The 19,671-nt window shown below is 40.7% G+C and overlaps 1 protein-coding gene across 1 annotated transcript in view; it reads left to right on the top strand.

The window, feature by feature from the left end:
- Nucleotides 1–19,671, top strand: part of LOC126873363 (protein gooseberry-neuro-like) — a 30,772-nt gene that overhangs the window by 7,792 nt on the left and 3,309 nt on the right. The window contains exons 3-5 of the mRNA XM_050634152.1: nt 3,778–3,889; nt 18,212–18,408; nt 19,062–19,482. Coding sequence (XP_050490109.1) covers nt 3,778–3,889; nt 18,212–18,408; nt 19,062–19,482 — 730 coding nt within the window. The remainder of the gene's footprint in view (nt 1–3,777; nt 3,890–18,211; nt 18,409–19,061; nt 19,483–19,671) is intronic.

The following is a 19,671-nucleotide window of genomic DNA, read 5'->3' as shown; positions in this document are numbered from 1 at the left end:
ATCGTGTGACCAGCTGTTGCGTTATACCTGTCACACGCCCCTGTATTTTAATCCCAGTGCAGAACTCCGTGTTCGTAGTTCAAGCGTTGCCAAAAATTATCCCGCTGAGTGGAAACTACCATCGTTGGTCTGTTGTCTATCATCGACACGAATAAAAACGTGGCTTTCGAAACAGGAGGATTTAAATCGTCAAACGAATTTGTTCGCAAATATAGCGAAAATTCCGAGAATGTAACGGAATAACGTGCCCCGCCTGGTTCGATCTAACATTTGGTCACCGCTACAGGCTATTTCTACAAATAGTTCGAGACATTTCTACCTGATCAGTATCGCCCAGCAATCGACTTCTACCGAAATCACCGTAACGGAAATTCGATTAGCAGAAGCTGGATCAACGCTCTAAGAACATCCCTCAAGCTTCTAAGGTAAAATGAATACACGGCATGTTGCGTTCCCCGAAAACCATAGTCGCAGTTCGCGAACACCCAGAATTCAAAGGTGGCCGAAACGGGACCGGACCCGACCGCTGAAACCACTGATCGAGATATTCGGGTAGCGGTAGCACTCGCCTGGTAACATGAAAAAAAAAAGGCAGAACCAACCCCGCATATCTCTGCCGCGACGAAGATAAGGATCGCTATACGGTTCTCAATCTACGAGATGCCCAGGAAAAAATTCCATCCCTCCATTCCGTTTCGTCAAAACCAACGAAACCAATAGAACCGATCCATCGCGGAACCACGTGGTACAACCCAGGGCGATCGTCGATAGAGAGATAAATCCTTGGATGTTGGAAGAGGAGAAGGTTGCAGCTCAGTATACGCATCCTGCATAGGATCGACCGAGACAAAGAGAGGCAGAGAAGGGCAGGAGAGACGGGCTACGCGTGGAGGCAAAGCTGAGAGGCGGAGGACGAGACCGAAAGAGGAAAAACGGTTTCGTGAACGCGTACGCCGTTGCAGAGTCGTGGAAGCGGGCGGTCGTGGCCGGCATTAATACGGCATTTAATGTTGGAAGGAGGCGTTCCTGGTGCCGAAGACCTGGGGCGGCATTCATCCTTCTTCATCCACCTTCTTACAACGTTTCTCTGCTCGTTCTTCGACAGAGAGGTTCGTCTCTCTCGCGCTGTCATCGCCCCGGACCTAAAGCCTCGACCGCCACCAACGGGCACAAGGATCGTTATTGTTTCTGAGATCGCCGATCCGAAAGATAGCCATCGACACCGGCGACCCTCTTTTTCGCTTTTTTCACCTTCCATCCCTTTTTACACCGACCCGGCTCTTTTACTCTTCTCGTCAGGCCTCCACCTTTCTCTTCATCTTCGTCGAATATACAGTCGAGGGCAAAAATAAGCGGACAGGTAGCGGGAATAGGTATTAACAGGTTTTCAATCGTTTACGAAATAATCTATGCACTAGCAAGATACATAGCAAACGAAACTCGAATACATAACACTAAGTAGTTGTTCGTTTAAAATTCATCGATACCTTGTTCCACTACCCTTCTTCCACTTATCTTTGCTCCGACTGTATGTATAGGGATGCGGTTCCTTCACCTCAGACCTAGGACGCTCTAGCCTCTTCTATTTTATTTGATCTCTTTTTTATTTCGATATATTCCTCAGGAATCTTCATTCTTCCCTCCTCCTTCCTTTATTTTGTTCTGCCACCATCGATTTCTCGGTTTTCCTCGAGCTCCCCTTTAACCGTGTAAGATTTCGGATTATCTCTCGGGCTTCGTCGATGAGATAAGGAAGATCGATAAGCGGCGATATGGCTTGCAGATTTTCACAGATTTTCAAGATGCCGCCGGGTATGCGAGGTAATATGTATATGAGTATCGGCGTTTCGTTGCGGAGGTTGTGCGTGGTAGTAGGTCGGGATCTACGCTTCGTGAAGCGATAGAGGCATCGAGAGATTAAAGATCAGACGCTGTTTCGGCTTAGCATTCGTAGGACGCGTCGATCGAAGAAGGATGATTTTGTATAATATCGAGAACTATGACATTTTGTAATCAAATATTTAGAATATATACCTATAGTGTATGGTATACCCTATGGTATCCTGTCGTTTCACTATGAATATCAAAGATCTTCCTTCTCGTTCCTACGCGAAATCATCGTCATTTTTCATAATACGTATCGAAGTGTTTGAACAAATGGAGTGTCAATTAGGCATTTCTTGCTTTATATCGACGATGAAGGTATTTGATAGAATTTTAATAACTCAATTTGTTTTGCAAATGAAAAATATGTTCTGCGAATTAAAAACTCGAACACTTTTATGGCCATACCCAACTACTGTTGCTATTATAATCGAAGGCTCTGTAATTTGCGCCTCGCTCGATTCACGCCTCTACTCCAGGAAAACGTTTATCGACGTTTATAGTCTATAAAATATGTCCGCAGCCTGTAGACGCTATTGGTATATTGATCTGTCTCAAAATTAAATACAGATTTTGTGACTATATTCATGAGGCTCGTAAAAAGGCCGTTTGGATATGATTAACTTCTGGTAAATATTCGATTGCGATATCATAGGTTTATATCGGATAATTAGTTACATGCCACCGTTGCAAAATATACGGTTGAAATACGTAATTGATGGATTAGTCGTAAAATTTTAATCAGCTAATTCTACGTTAAAAAGTTGGTCGAATGTTACGACGATCGATAACTTTATGCGTTTCAAATAGTTGTGGTGTAAAATAAAACGTATAGGAAATTTGTTAAATACGATAATGAGACGTATTTATCATATATAATGAGACGTTCAAGTAATTATATCTACTTGTTTAAAATATTAAAATATATATATCGAATTTTCAATTTGTCGAAGCTTGCTCTTTAGCAGAATGATTTATGCGATAATTACTAATTCTTAGAATAACGTAATTATGGTATTGCTTCCAGAAAAGAGAATATTAAATTTCCACCAAGTACAGATATTTGAATAGCTTGCTGGAAATAATTTCCAAATGCCTTCTACTATATCGTCTAATCCCACGAAGATTGTTGACAAACGTTTGATAATTTACAATTTAGAATTTTTATGGAATAAAATATAACAAACAAAGCTACGCTCTTTGCCTGCGTTTAAAAACGCAGCATTAACAATTCCTTAAGTCTCCGAGTTTCTTAAGTCTTTCGACCAAAATAATCGTATCTAAGAATAAGCGGAGAAGGCTAGCAAAATTCGTAAAAGCTAGCGAATTTCGTAACGCGGAAGGTGCGTACAATTTCTAAAACGTTCGTTCTGACAGCTTTTTCGAGCAAATTTTCTGTGTCTCGTAGGTAAAAAAAGATTTCACGATCTATCCAACCGTACCATCGAAGAATTCAAGCGTAGTAAATACTTGCGCATAACGGTGCACAACGCGATGTGTAATAACGCTGAATCTCAGCGGCGCAAAATGTATATTTTGCTTTGAAAATGATCGCGCGAAATTGTAGTGCAGTAGGCTGCATTTGCAAATCGCAAATGCCAGGCAAAGTGCAACCCACGGCGCGCCGGCAGCGAGCTTGCATTGTTCTCGCGAATTAGTAATGAAAATAAAACGAAAAGGAGACATTAAATTTAGGATATATAGCTGTGATCGGGTTAAGTAATGACAAAGCAGATTTTCCACAAGATATCGATGGATCACGTCTGAAATAATATTACCAGCAGTAGAATCTCGATTATCGGCACATCGATTAAGAATGGAAGATTTATTTTGTATTTTATCGTTAAGATATTTATTCTGTTGCTAATCGTCGACGAAATTTCGTTCAAGCAGGAAGGTTTCTCAGACCCTCCAAGTGTCAGCTCCATCAGCAGGTTACTTCGCGGTGGACGACCTGGTGATGATGGGAAAAAGGACTACACCATCGATGGTATACTAGGCGGCGGTGAGTACACGATTAGAATTTAGTATATAAAATTGATTTCAAGCTTAGTGTAACTCTTTGCATTAAACAGAGACATTCGAACGATTGCTTTAAACTCATTTTCTTCGTCACACAGTTTGCGAGTACCACAAACGACAACTGGGAATATCGAACTACCAAAAATTTCCAATAACTGTCACTAGAGCTAACTACGACGTTTACTATATTTTCCCTTGCATATTCATTTCACTGAGATAACTAAAGATTATTTAATTTGTACTTTACAATTTGTCCAGCTAGACATTTGGTAAATTTGTCTAACTTAATTGCTGAACAACATGTGGGATACCATCTTCGGGTTTGTTTACTTTATTTCTTCAGTGAGGTCAGTAGGGTGTTTTCTTTTTACTCTTCTTTCTATGAGTGTAAAGATTCCCTTGACAACAAAAATCCTCGCCACATCATCCGTGCAATTTTCCTCTATCTACTTCGCCAAAGCAATCAAGCTATCGAAGATAATCTCTACGACAATCTTAGCCCCAAACTCGAACCTCGCTACAGAACAATCGTCTCAAGATTCGATCGCATAACTGAAACGCGAACATCGCGATTCCACAAGATACAGAAAGATACAGCGTCGTAGGACGTGGCGCGCGTCATCGACGTGTTAATTATTCATCTGGCCGGAGGAAGGAAAAACGCGTGGATAGAAACTTAGAGACAGAGAATGACGACGAGTGATAAAACGTAAAAAAGAGAGGACGTGGTAGCGATGCGGGACGATATCGCGAGGCCAAAGACGAAAAGAAAGAAGAAAAACACGGCCGCCGATCCATCGTCGGAGGGCATCAAGAGCTTTTAACCTCTGCTGTATCTACGAACGAAGTTTGACGTACGCGAGCGTGTGTACAGGACTTTAAGTCCGGTCCTACGTCGTCGGTTAGGCCAAGTTAGTCCGAATGAGCCGGGAAGCCTTCAGGATTTAATCTTCGGTGGGCGTGAGCAGGATTAGCCAGGTTGCCCACACGTCCGACAAACGGATTACAGGAGTGTCAATATCTTACGGGGCACGCATTATCCCTCTTCTTCTTCGTCTTCTTCGTCTTCGTCTTGTTCTTCTCCTTTCTTAGTCTTTCTCGTCGTTTTTCTCATTTCATTCGCGATCCGTGCACTCCCCTTTTCGAGACTTCCTTCTTCAAGTTCTGAAGGATTATTTTTGCCCGTCTTCCCTCTTATTCTTCTTCGCGGATATGTATCAGAAAATGGAGCAAATTACAGAGACACGCGGTGATTGAGTCGATGGTCCATCGCGGATGTTTACGTATTTAAAAATATACAGATCACGCGACAGATCTTTCTCTTAGCCATATACCATATAAAATGGAGCAAATTATTGTAAATACGTATAACGTGCGAGTTAAAGACGTATATGTATTTCATAGAAAATTCTTAAGTGCGGAAACGTAGAGAATATTCGATAAGTTACCCGAATAAAATATTCTATAAACGAAATCTGTCTAAAGTTGCAAAAATATGTAAGATCGAAGAAATTATTTAATCGAGTATAATGAAAAAATAGCTAGAAAGTAACTTATTCTCAAGATAAGTGAAACGGCACGTGAAAAGATGAAAGATCTCCAAACGAAGAAATCAGAAATTGTACGTGATCGACGTAAGAAACAGATCCTACTTACAAGTCAATTTCGTCCTGCCCATCTGATCGATCAAATAGCCAGGAAAAAGAAACTCAAGGACGAGAACGTTCCGTTCGTATGTAGCATAGAAACAAGGTATATCCTCGTCGATTAACATCCAGCGTGAAAAATACTACAAAGCCAATGTTCCCCACCAATCTGCTGCAACAAAATTCCTCCACGAGTATCAAGCACTCAAACACGATTTCAGGCGACATCGAGTCACTGCCCGTTGACACGAGGCGGGAATTTGTTTTCGTGAGTGATACAGGTAGACAAGGAGGAATTAGCGGTACAGGTGTTCCGAAGTCTTAAAAGTCGGGACCGTCAGGCGCGTTGCCGCGGTCAAGAAGGGAGGCAGAAAGAGAGACGATTGAACGTGGAGAGAGACGGCTTCTCATAAATAAAAATAGTCTGCGCGAGCGAGGGAGGAAACGGAAAGAGGACGAGAGACGAAGAAGAAGCAACGGACAAGGAAAGAGACGAAGAGGGAAGACATGGTGGAGGAAGAGACGCGCGTATACGTGCGTTTATTTTTAGAGAGAAAACGAGAGGGAAACGGGCCCAGGAGAAGAAGGTGGGAGAAGAACGGCTAGATCCTTCGATCGTGGATCTTGGAGAATGCGAGGAAAGAGGCGAGAGGCAAAGGGACTGTAGGGCCCTGCGAGGGTCCCGCGGAGATCAAACGGGCCGCCTGCCACACGTCGGCAGTGGTGCTCATTTACGGACCCCCGTAAGCACCGTGACACCTTGCAATGCAGCCTATTGATGAATAAGTTTCATGCGAGTCTCTCGACGTGTTGGCTTTCGACGGCTACGAAGAAAAGGGGCTGGAAATGAAAAGACAATGGAATTTTTTCGTTGTCGATGCAGTGTAGCTGTGAACAAGGTCTTTTGAAAATGACGAAAACGATGATTATCTTTAATCAGTTGGAAATGCCACGCCGTATTATTTTTCTCCAGTGATTGAAAAATATCAGATGAGAATTGTATCGGGTAACGTCTTCTTTCTGATAATAACGTTAACTAGAATATTCGTTGCGAGGACTACATGGAAAATGAACGTAAATGGATCTGCATAATTTTCAAGATACACGACACGTTAGAACCTTCTTTGAACCAAGCGTCAGATAATAATTTATTTGGAAAGAAGGAACAAAGGTTGCTACGTCTTGTTCGCGATTCAACGCTTGCCCGTAGCAGTAAATGGAAAGAATCTAATGAAATTACGTGAATCGCTGCTAATGTTGTAGACGCAGTACCGTTAATATATTGAGCGTCGAAGAAACTGCGTGGACGAAGATCGATTAGAGCATTAATTGCCTACTCCATTGAAAATAGATCTGATCTAGCCGATGTAACGACCAGTTAGACGTGAAATGATTAATAACGGCGTAATTGTAAATATAATAATGGATATTCAATGGAAATACATCGGGTATAATTTACATAATTAGAAACAGTCATCTAATAGATAATGAAAAATCTAAATAATCCAAGAACGAATAAGCTACTTGCGAATTTCAGATTGGATATGGTGTTCGACGTAGCCCTGAAAGAATAATTACTCGAATAAAAGCTACACCTCGACGTAAAGAAATATTTAAATATAATCCGACGTTTAACTGCTAACTGATCCGCAAGTACCTAAACGACACGAATATTAATAAAGCTGTTACGATTAACGTTAAAGTATGTTAATCAGATGCAACGTTGGAGATAGGGGTAAATGAATATTAATAAAATGCGAAGCGGAACAGGTGTAAAGCCATCGAGGGCTGTTGTTGAAGCGTTTCGTGAACGAAGTGTTACGGACCGCTTTAAAACTGAACCCCTCAATTACAGATATCCATCGGCATAGACCGTGCTCGAGCATTCATCGTCCCTGCAAATGACCGTCGTTGATGTTTAATACCTTTTAATTAAAAGTTAATCCATCAAACTTCTTTCTCGTGCACGGCGATCTCGCGAGAACGCTTGTAATTATCACGTTTAATCGTCGCTGGGGTTGAGCGATCGCTAAACCCAAATTAAATCGCCTAAACGGACATTTTAGAACTCAGAAATTAGCGTCCATCGATTTGCAAAATTTTTAACGCAAGGTGTGACAAACTTTCGTTTCGGTAGCTCAGTCTTCTTTCGTCAATCGAACGTTGCGTAGGAATTCTTCGATTCCGCCCGCGTCGTTTTCTGATTTAATTCGAAACAGTAATGTGGGTGAATTAGGAGAAATATATGGAAAGGAGTAATTTGTTTAGGAAAGGAATAAATTATTCTCTGATATAGTGGTACAACTGCTATAGTTTACTATCGAGAGATAGTACATTCGCAACTTTTAACGTTTCTTGAACGAAACCAATGATCGTGCGGTGTTTTGAATTAGCATATCGAAATAGATACTAAACTAGCCAGTGGAAGGCACTAGAACCCATAAACTATCAATTTGCTTGTATTATAACTGCCACACCCGTGGGTGGTGCCTATGGAAATTCAACGACTAAAACATTAAAAGTGTTGAAATAAGACTGGAATTGCAACGTACAAATTTGAAGATCACAGATTGATAGGACTAAAGATTCTGTCAACGGTACCATTTTCCTTCCTGGATGCGGCGAATTGTATAGATCGCTTGCTAGCTTCCAATACCTTCACACAGTGCAAATATGTGCAGCCCATTGCATAACCATTACGATCCAAGAATCACTATCCCATGTAGCATCCTACTCGCTGCACTGTAAGTTCAAACTCACCACGCGCACAGATCCCTCGAATCTAGAAAAATATAATACAAATAGTCCGCGTCTCTGCTACCTTCGAAAACGTTTTCACTCAAATCCTAAATATCCACGCGAAGAAAATCACCGTTACGTAATATTTGCAATATCAATTACGAATGTTTGATAGAATTTCCAAGAAATGCGAATAGCAAAGGTAGATAAAATGGAAAAAGTAAAAAAGACGATTTCAAATGTCTAACTGGTAGTACAACCGCGATCAATTTTTATACGTTGTTTCACTGATGATCCGAATCGTCCGATTTTTATGCATAGTAAGCGTTTCAACGCTGGAGAACAGGGGTGTACGCGGATTCGCGCTACGCAGAGAAAGGACAATGGACGAATTCCAGCGCGGATGGCGAAGGAATACGAGAGAGCGGTCGTGATAGGGAGCACCTCTGAACGGATATACTCGTACAGCTCGGCCACGAAGGTGTCGGCCGAGTATAGGTGTCGGCAGGCGAGCAGGAATGACACGTAGCCTGTGGCTTTCTCATTCCTTCTTATTCCGTTCCTTTGGCCGAGGCCGCCGACGAGGGATTAGCCTAATGGGTCCTGCCCACCCTCTCCTTCTCTCGCTCTTCTCTCTTTCTCTCTCTCTCTCTCTCTCTCTCTCTTATTCCTTTCCACGTGTGTTATATGTATATCCATTCCGATGCTTTACACTTTACACCACCTCCGACCTCCTACGTAATCAGAACCAACCGACCCGATGAGCAACGCCGCTAAGTGATTCACAATCAGGTTTATTGATTGTATCGACGATCGACGCGCCGCTGAGAATTCGAGACATTGATTTAACCGATCCAACTAAGTACACTGACACGCGAAAAGAGATAGAACGTGTCATTAGGGTCTGGTACAGGTGTTGAAAATCGAGCAAATTTAACGGATTGCGAGGTAGCATAGGGTTATTTTAATCGATCTATTTACGTATTTAGTCATCGTAAAAAAGACGCAAGGCTGAGGATCCAAGGAACGTGACGAGTTACGAGGCGAAGGAGGATTATTTGGGTTGCAAAGACGCTTGAGATCGAGCTAGCAACGAACGAGTTGGCTTTGTAATTCGTCGAATGCCACGTTCGAACACTCGTTAAGACTATTTAACTCGTTATTAACGCTGTGTAAATTTATTTTTTTACGAGTACATCGACGACCATAGTTTTCTAGAAGGATAGAAGGACTTTACGAGGGTAGAATCTCTACTTGTTAGAAGTAAATCTGTTCGATAAATATTAATATTCCCGGCTGTAATTACCATAATTTCATAGCGTATTATCTTACTAGCGGAAGGTATTTTGTTGCTCGTCTGTTTACCACTTCTTACAGAATATCCGCGTGTGTTGGCACTGGTGTTTGACATCGCGTCAAACCGCTCGTAAACCTTCGGTTCATATTTTAATCACATCTGAATACATAATTTGATAGAAATAATACAAAAGAACGAGTCGAACCGCTGCCTTAACACGGGCTACGGTGTTGTCCGGAAACAACGCTCGATAAACCTATAAGAGACACGATATTATCGCTAAAAGTATGAAATAAACGTCAATGTTCCGCTCCACGTTGATCCCAGCGAACCTTATCAAAACGATCGGGGGAAAAAAAGACAGGCGAGAGACGGTTGAGGTTTCGATGCAATGAAGCATCAACGTTAAAAAAGAATGGGAGCAAATGAAAAAGAGGTGAGGGGCGAGTGTGTCAGAATGGAAAAAGGAGCAATGTCAAAGAAAAGGAGCAGCCTGTCCGGCGTGATATCAAGCCGTGTATCTAATATGTTACGCTGCAAGCTGTTGCGGTCCTTGTCACGCGAGCATATAATCCTTTTCAGATCGAGAATACACCGACCGATCCATGTAATGGTTCACGTTTGATTGTAATCTGTGAAACGGTACCTGGTAAAAACATTAATGCAACCGGGCGAGATCGAGGCGGTCGGATGAAAAGTAGTTTGAGATTACGTCGAATTGGGAAGTGTGACACTCGAAGAATCGTAGATTCGATGAAATCTTAAAAATTTCACAATATACGTTGCTCGAGCATTGCGCCACCACCAGGCAAAATGATAGCGATAAATCATTGCGGTACATGAACCATGCGAGTCGCTGCCTTCGACTAGGAGACATAGGTGCTTTCTAGGAATCGGCAATTTGCAAGATTTATAAATGCAGCTGCAGAATAATGTTTACCAAGCGCGGAATGCTCGATCGAATCGAGGGATAATTAACCGATCTTCTCAGAGAACAAACGTATCGTTCCACGAATAAAAGCAAATGTAAGATAATTAAACGTAAAGTTAGTACGAAAGAATTTTCACCCACGACGAATCTTTTCGGAATTTTGCCAGCGAATACGTTAGGAATTAAAATTACAATCGCTTAAAGTTACTTGAAATAAAATGCAGAAACTCGCATGGTCGACCCTGTAAAAGCAAAGTATAAGCTCGAAGCACGGGTTCAAAATTAAAATAGAAATTTTAAATGCGCATTTCGTCGCCTCCAAATTCTTCGGAAGGATCAATCTGCTATCCAGAACGATGATCGATCTTATAATTCTATCTGCTTGGGAAACGTTGGAAGATGGAACCGTTTCGAGTCAACGTTCGCTGTGATTTCCTTTTTGCCAGGCAAAAGACGGAAACGGGCCTTAGATCCGAGCTTAAAATTCTGCCGTGCGATTTCCACCATGAACAGAGACCACCATGCTTGCGGTTAATGATCCTTGGGCGGTGACTTCTTTACAATTCCCAAGAGTACCTACGTGCCCTGATTCGTACTTGAAGAACTGCGCTATAGTGGTTCGGTCAGGTCGATACACGGGGAAAGAATAGTCGTTCGTGTTGACAGTCTTGTCCCATCGACCTCCTCTTTCTTCCCTTGCGGCCAACGCTGACAACAAGATAAATTATAGTCATCTATGCGGTTCGCTCTTTCTACGCCATTTTATGGTTTCGGCTCGATCTTGTTCACTTTACATCCACGAAATTTGATTTTCCTTTACGTAAGAGCTACTTTATCGTCGCTATATATTCGAGGAAAGATATTTTACGATGCGAGGAAAAGCGAAATTAAGAATCAACGAACTCGAAGAATTTTCCTTATTTTTCATAGGCGCGAAAGGTTCTCTGGAAAAGAAATTTCGTTACGTGAAAAGTAACGAGATATATGTGGGGAATGGAAAATGGAATTAGTAGAATACGATCAATTCTAACGGAACGTAGCTGTAGATGAAATTTATTTAACTGTTTCGAATAATCAGACAGCGAGTTCGCGTGCGAAATTTTAAACAACGACGCATATACCAGTTTGCCATGACAAGCACATGGTTCCTTCCTCGTCTCACCACGAGGGAGCGTTGACAGGAAAATAAAATGCGCTCTCGGATGTCAACCGCTTCGCGGCTCATTGTTGGCATTTTGTAGACATTTGTTACCATTTAGGGGACCTCACACACGCTCTAAGACCCCCTAGGACCGCTGCGAGAGAGAAAGGTGGGACAGGGAGGGCCCGACTAGATTTATAACCTACGAAGGTGCGGCACCTTTTCCACCATTCAGGCCGCGATTCGACACGCGGAAAGCAAAAGGGAGGCGCAGGAAAGCGGCGATTCTCCCTACGACACAACGGATGCAGAACAGGAACCAACGTTGTTTGCTTACGGCGCGATACGTTTGCCTCGTTTTTACTGCGGGAGGGGGCAGATTCGACGCCTCCGTCGTCCTTTCGAACAGCAAAATTTTATCCTCCACCGTGATTTTCCACGATTTTCAACGACCAATTCGTTCGTTGTACGAACTTGTACGAGCCGCTTGCGAAGCTCTAAACGAGCACTCGTAAGTTTCGAAAAATTGCAAGCAGCGATCGAATCGCGTAAATGAGGATGGCATTACCGCTCCATCGAATTAATACCGCTATAATATTTTACCAAACGTCCTACTGGACAAATTGTAAAATTTAAATAAATAAATAAAAAAAAATTGAATTAATACAAAATAGTCTTCTAACGAATTAATACAAAAATCCGAAGCGGATTCGAAGAGAGTAGCAGAAGAATGTGGTTTTGAGCGGATAAAGAACTGCCATGAAATTTACCGCTTGCAAAATTTCCGCTAGGGATTCTTATTGTTGATACTGTTTTTCCTTCGAAGCTGCTAAGAGAAATTTCGCTCAAAATCGACGATTCTTCGATCGTTCTATTCGAGCTTGCTCTCGCGACGAGAATACACGGACAAGACGTTCATCGATATCCACGGCACATGATCAGAAGCTGATATACGACGTTGGTTGACGCACGACAAATGCCTGACCAGTGAATTACTCGCTTCACACGGGACGATCTCCGGCTGTCGGTCGGGTTTACTCGTTGATAGGCACAATCAATATCGGCCCTCAACCGAGATGAAAAGAGAGGCGATTGGCTGAATAGAACGCGTGAAAAGATGCGTGTAATCAATTAGAGAGGGCCGCGAAGTCGAGAGCAAATATCTCTTTCGAAGCAACGTCATCCTGAAATGTGCTGGTCAGCATCCCTGCTGAGCAAAGTCCTGTACGTTTACATATGAACGAGAGACTGTTGCGCCGTATAACGAATCTCGATATCTGTGCACGACCGCTTGCAACAGTTGTAAATGGCTAGATAACTCGTCACCTACGTACGCTTCTTCTCTATGGCTTCGGTGTAAAGTAAAATCGTTCGCACTTTGACGTTCCTGTTCAATCTTCGGCATGAGCTCTATTGATTTTTCACAAAACACTTTGACTGCCACGTTGGTCATATATGACCCGCCACGGTTTCTCCACGGTGGTCATTGGTGACCGAAGAGCTTCAACTTCTTACAATTGTAAAAATCGAATGAAAATTGACAGTTAGGGCATTTTGAATATAACCGATAAATAGAAGATACTTTGAAGTAAAAAATGCCCCACTGAACGATTAAACGTTTTTATTGGAACATCGATAAAAAAAATGAGAACAAATCTTGCATCTAACGGTGCACTGTGTCTGCATCCATATCTCTGAGGGGTAATCTACGAATATTATTATAAACACAGCTTAGAAAATAATCGTAAATGCTGCTTTATAATCGTATAATCGAAGTTAGAAGTGTGCACGTACCTTGCTATTATATATAGAACGAGCAAATACCGTTTACAGTATCTTCTACGCGTTTCAACGATATATTCTGCACGTTTTGCCTATGACGAAATAACCAATGCGAATGATTTGTTGAAATGAACGAAGCCTCGTTATAATACGTCGCTATCGACTGTTACCAAGGCGCCACGGTGGTCACCCGTGACCACCAATAAGATAAACGGTCGATCGGGGAAGAATGTTGTCTTACATCGTCAATTTATTATTATTTTGCCATTATATGCTTTGAATAAGAAAAATACTTCCGTGGCGTCCTCAGCGAAACACGTGATTTCAGCGTGGCAGTCAAAGTGTTAAATAGAATGAAAGTAACGCGACACGCGTATACTTTGTACAGAATTTGACTGCACGTCGCCCTCATACGCGAACGTTGTTAATAAACTCGCTGTAATTATCTTTATAAATTCCAATCCTCGCTTCTCGCCAATTATCCAGCTGAACAAGCTTCGAAACTGACTCGTCGTCAGCCATGCAACGAATTAAATGCCATGAAAAGTACAAACGAAAATGGAATTCAAATGGAAAAGTGCGGTTCCTCCATGGAGGAAACTCGATAAATTTCAATCTCTGCTTTCGACTAATTATACGTAATACAAAAAAGAATCTCAGAAAGTGGTGTTCCTCGAAACTCAATTATACGAAATTGAATCACGTTAAATTATACGAACATAGCGCGGGAGCTTAGCACGTCCCAATCTCCACCTCGTTCGATTAACTATACGTATAACATGATGAATATTCGAAATGAAACTGAATTAAATTAAACTATATGAACAGGGTACAAGGGGTTCTCTTAAATTCCACGATCTCTTTCCACGTACCTTCAATTAACTAAGCAAGAGGAAGCTTGAAAAATACCGTTGCTCCAAGTTAAATTAATTTTTACTATTATCGAAGTTCCAATCTCCGCTTTTAACCAGCTACGCGTATAACAAGGGGAATATTTGAAAATAATGATTCTCGAAATTGAAATAAATTAAATTAAATTAAGTTATATAAACGAAGTACGAAAAAGCTTCTTAAAAAGCTCCGCTTTTGTTTAACGAAGCAAAAAGAAGGAAGCTGCGAAAGTGGCGTTGCTCGAAATGAAATTAATTTAAATGGAATCACAGCCACGTAGTATGAAAGAACATAGCGAGTTCCAAGGTCCGCTTTTAACTAACAACGCGAGAAGAAGAAGCTTGGAAAGTTGCGTTTCTCCATTCGATCCGAAGGCTACCGGTCGCAAGAGTAAAATTTCCCGCGTTGGACACGAACGACAGAGGAGACTCGGTGATCCCTTTGGCGGCACCTTTGCCGGCCCGTACGCATTTCTTCTATGACAAACGGAAGAATGGAAGAATGCTTCGGAGACAAGTTGCATTTACAATAAAGCCGACGGACACCCGGTTTAAATTCCTGTCACCTCGTAGTGGGACACCGCGGACCAACTCGGACAGACCAAAAAATGTTCTTCGATATTTCACCACGACGGCACATTAAACCCACCACGATCATCGAGACGCGTACGTTTCATACACTCATTGGATATTTAACGACGACTAGGATCGCTTTATAAGGACGATCCTGAAATTTTTCTAATAACCCGAGGTGAAACGAAATTGTCAAACTCGAGGATCGGAGATTGTTTAGATTTTTCTTGCTTTTTTAGCTTCTTATTGGTTTACAATGTTATTGGATACGTTTCTGAAATTTTTCTTTATACCTCACAATTATACGTTATTATAGTTACTGAGATATCCTGCCTAATTTTTTACTCTTTACTATTCCTGATAGAAACAACAATTCATTAAGAACAATTAATTCTAAATTTATTTCTTGAATACGGTCATTTCTATAAATAAACGATGTTTTTCCTAATATCTAGAAACTCGTCTCGTATACTTTTCCAAAACATATATTATCCTATTCGTTCATTTTACTTCAATAAATCTTTAGAAATGGTAACAAAACGTAGAAAACCACAAAGGTACCGACATTGTGTCATCGAGAAAAAGGGAATCCTTTTGCTTGAGAAACGGCGACGAGTCATGTTTTGCCTTTTGGACAGTAGAACCTGTCTCGAATCGTTTGCCATGCTATGAACAATACCCTCTTTTCCTGTGGTTTTCACTTTGTGCCGGGGAGCGGCCAAGCCTGCGACAGTAGTGTGCAATTTGCCTGTCGAATTCCCAGCGGCGGTCTTTTGAAGTGGCTCCACTTTCTGGAGGCCGCGTCACATTTGTCAAATTTTGATCCCTCTTCTTTGCCAAATATTACTATCTTTTTCTGCACGAGGAAAAAAATCTCTGCTTCTAACATTCTTCTTTGGAATTTTAATAGAATTTTTTAGAATTCACAATGGAGATTTATAGGATACTGTCCTCCATATCGTATTCTTTAAAAATTGCTTCGCCTTGAAACTTCCATAAGGAAAATCATACAGCGAATATTTATTTATTTCATATTTAATTATTTCAATACAGCCTGAATACGCTGTCTTTGTACTTAATTCGTTATGTAATATTATCGGAATGAACATTTTTACTTCACATATACATACAATAAGAAATACTTGTGTGGTTTTTTATTAACACTCGACTTTTGCCGAATTAGATTAATTCCACGTGATTATAGACATTTTTATAAACTGGAAATTTTACGTTGCATTTGAAAAAAGTCTAGTTTTCAAGTAATTAAATATTATCCAAAAAAAAAATGACTCAACCGATATAGTCAGCACCTATATATGCGTAAAAATTTGTACGTCTCTGCAGACGTATATCGAAATTCGAACGATACAAGGAAGAAAATTATGATTCTAGCTAGGAAGACGCAATAGCAAAAGTTAACAAAGTAATCCGCTGAATTGGATTACTTTTATTACAACTTGCGCATGTAGAAACACTATCTACAGGTATGTTCTGATAGACGGCAGTGAAAAAATGAAACTAATTTCCATCCGGTCTGTCCTCATTCTGACTCTTCCCTGATTCTTTCCGTTTTGATAAAAAATATTCATCTCAATACAAAGTTTAATAATATTTGTTCCTGTCGTACGCTGTTGTGTTTCTTACCTGCGATTAACCAGGTACTGTCATCTATCGAAGGAAGAGGCAGCATGAACTTGGCAGGTGTAGGAGTAGGTGGCAGCACTCGTTTGATCGCAGCATTCAGCACTCACCCAGAACCAGAAACATCCAAATTGTCTTTCCTTCCTCGATTTGATTCTCCACACTTGATATGCCGATTGTTAAATACCTCTTGCTCGTTGTATCGGTGATTTTTAAACTGTGGTTGTAATAATAGAAAATATAATAATATAAGTAATAGAATAAAACAATGCGTACAATTAGTAATTCCAATACGTCAGAAACAAATAAATCAAACTGCGTTTCCATAACTCACCTTACCCAGATCCCTTCCAGGAATCACACTGGGAGATCAAAGTGCATCACGCAAAAATTCTTTCCTTCAGAAATCTTCTTTCATCGACGCAAACAACACTCGGGAGAACATTCAAGATGTCTTCTCTTTTTCAATTCAATACTCGAACCAGTAATGCCAATTTTCATATCCTCTTACTCATTGTATTCATGATTTGTAAACTAAATATTCTCTTCGTATTCTTTAAACACTTCCTTCGTATTTATTCGGCCAAATATAAGAACGTAAACAGCTCGTGCATCCATTTCTCTCAATGGCAGTAAAAAGCACAAGGATATATAACAATATACGGATCACGAAATAAGCCAATAAAGATGACCATTGCGATCAATCGAAGCACAGTTTGCCCCTAAGTCGACTCTCTATTGTATCATCGATTGTCCGCTATTATCGTTCAATCGAGCGTCCAGAAACGAGGCCCATTGTTGGATCGAGGATCGATTCCTCGTGGTTGAGGTTATTGAAATACTGTTCTTCGCTTCCATCGAACGTGTCCAACGAATCGTTTGGGTAAAACGAAATCAGAGCTCTGGCACGGTCGATTTCATCTTCAATCGCTGACGCGTTTCGCGTGCTCTTTTAACTGGTAGAATGAATGCAAGAATAAGGAGAGAAGTCTGTTATGACAGGACACTATTTACGTACCTTTGATGGGGATTAGTTCTCCTGATGTTTGCCTACCTGCGGATTTGTTTCGTGAAGCGGAATTAAATGGCGTGAAAGCTGCAGACTGTTTCAGGGAACGCGGAGAAATCGTTCGATTCGATTTCGAGAAACCTATGAGTACGAGAATTTCTTCTTTCGATCTTGGAAGGTTATGTTTTTTCCTAGTTAATATCCAAATATATTTTCTTTAATTATCTTCTTAAATAATTACATTTATTTAAGTATTAAATAATTAAGTATTTACAGGTCTAAGTACTACTGTAGATAGTAGGAACTATTGTATTTCTTACCTTGATAACACGATATGAAAATCTTGTGTTTGAATCTCGCGCTTCAAAAATTGTACGTGTACGTAACTTTTACTATGTATTAATGATCCGATCGATAATCGATCAATCGATTCTCGCGCGATTAATTAGTTAATTAATTAATTTCAAAGTTCGTAAAAGCATTATATTCTGATATATATTGTATTTAAAAAACTAAGAATAGGTAGGTATATCATTTAGCATGTAAATTGCGTATCGTTGAACGTGATTCACTAATCATAAAGCTGCATCGTGGCTCGAAATTAATCCGTATAACGCAGAGTAAATAAGATGATAGCATGATTCAACGATCCACAGGTCGTTGTGGTGATGAATCCGATACGGAAAGCGAACCTGGAATTCCTCTAAAGCGAAAGCAACGGAGAAGCAGGACGACATTCACTGGGGAACAACTAGAACAACTGGAGACAGCGTTCCAGCGTGCTCAGTATCCGGACGTTTATGCTAGGGAAGAATTGGCTCAGAGGACTGGTCTCACGGAAGCAAGAATTCAAGTGAGTCTCATGCCTTTTGTCGAGTATCCTGGCAATTTACCCTTTTTGCGTTTAGTCGTGCGAGGAACGTGAAAATTACTGAGGTATTCAAGATATACATGTATATTCACAGAATGCCTCGTATGGTTAAAATAAATAGTACACTTTGAAAGAGATTCAAATGGAAAGCTAGTTCCTTGTTACAGGGTGAGTTATACAATAGCTGAACGAAAATCTGAAATTATGCACTGAATGGAAATATTTCAATTTTAGGAATGAATAGAAGGATGTTTGTTCAATTATATTAGGTCGAGCAACGAGTTTATTCGCATTTTTTAAAGAAGCACATAAAGATGTTATTACATTCATCGTACAATTTAAAATTTCTATTTTTTTTCTTTTTTTTTTTAATTACTAGAAAGTATTACAAATATCAAATTTTCCTGGGACGACTCTTAATTAGATTTTTTATTCGTTAATTAAAAAGAATACCTTGCTACTTTAAACACTATCTCGACATTTATACAATGGCTACAAGATATATTGACGCACCATTGTATTTTTCGCATAATTTAATCTTTTATATCACTACAAATATTTGACTATGAAAATGAATTGACTATGAAGTTCTATACTCGATATTTGAATCAAACTTTACACACTTCTAATTCCAGGTGTGGTTCAGCAATCGCAGAGCGCGACTACGAAAGCATGCAGGAAGCATAGTTCACTCGGTAGCAAACTTGCCATTGACTCCCTGTCAATATGCGAGCCACGAGCTTGCGCAAATACCACAGGTCCCTCAAATACCATCTGGAATAACGCAAGTTCCAACCACGTTGCACCATAGCCCAACGACGTTGCAACAAGCAAGCACCGCTGTTCATCAGGTTCCAGGAACCAATGCACAGATGTCAACCACCACTTCCGTGGCCCAAGTGCCTTCCACGATCGGTAGTGCCCTTCAAGGACACGCGGTGTCGATTTCGGGACATTTGAGTTCTTTACAAGGACACGCAATGCAACTTGGACAAGTACCGACGATTCAGCCTCCTGCGGCTCACGGGGCACCTACGACCCTCTCTCATAACCCTGGTGAGTTGTGTTATATTATGGAAATATTGAAATTTCGTTCTTCTTTTGGCAATATTATTTTTATTTACTATTTTTATTTATCGAGCCACTCCAAAGACAAATTGATCAATTCTATTTTTTATAATGTTCGCAATTTCATAATAGTCAGGTACGTACATGATTAGTAGAGTGCGAGAACCCGTGCAGGAA

Source organism: Bombus huntii, chromosome 14 (genome assembly GCF_024542735.1).
Source record: "Bombus huntii isolate Logan2020A chromosome 14, iyBomHunt1.1, whole genome shotgun sequence".
Classification (NCBI taxonomy): Eukaryota; Metazoa; Arthropoda; class Insecta; order Hymenoptera; family Apidae; genus Bombus; species Bombus huntii.
Note: the sequence above shows the minus strand (reverse complement) of the source record. Positions and strands in the feature narration are given on the sequence as shown.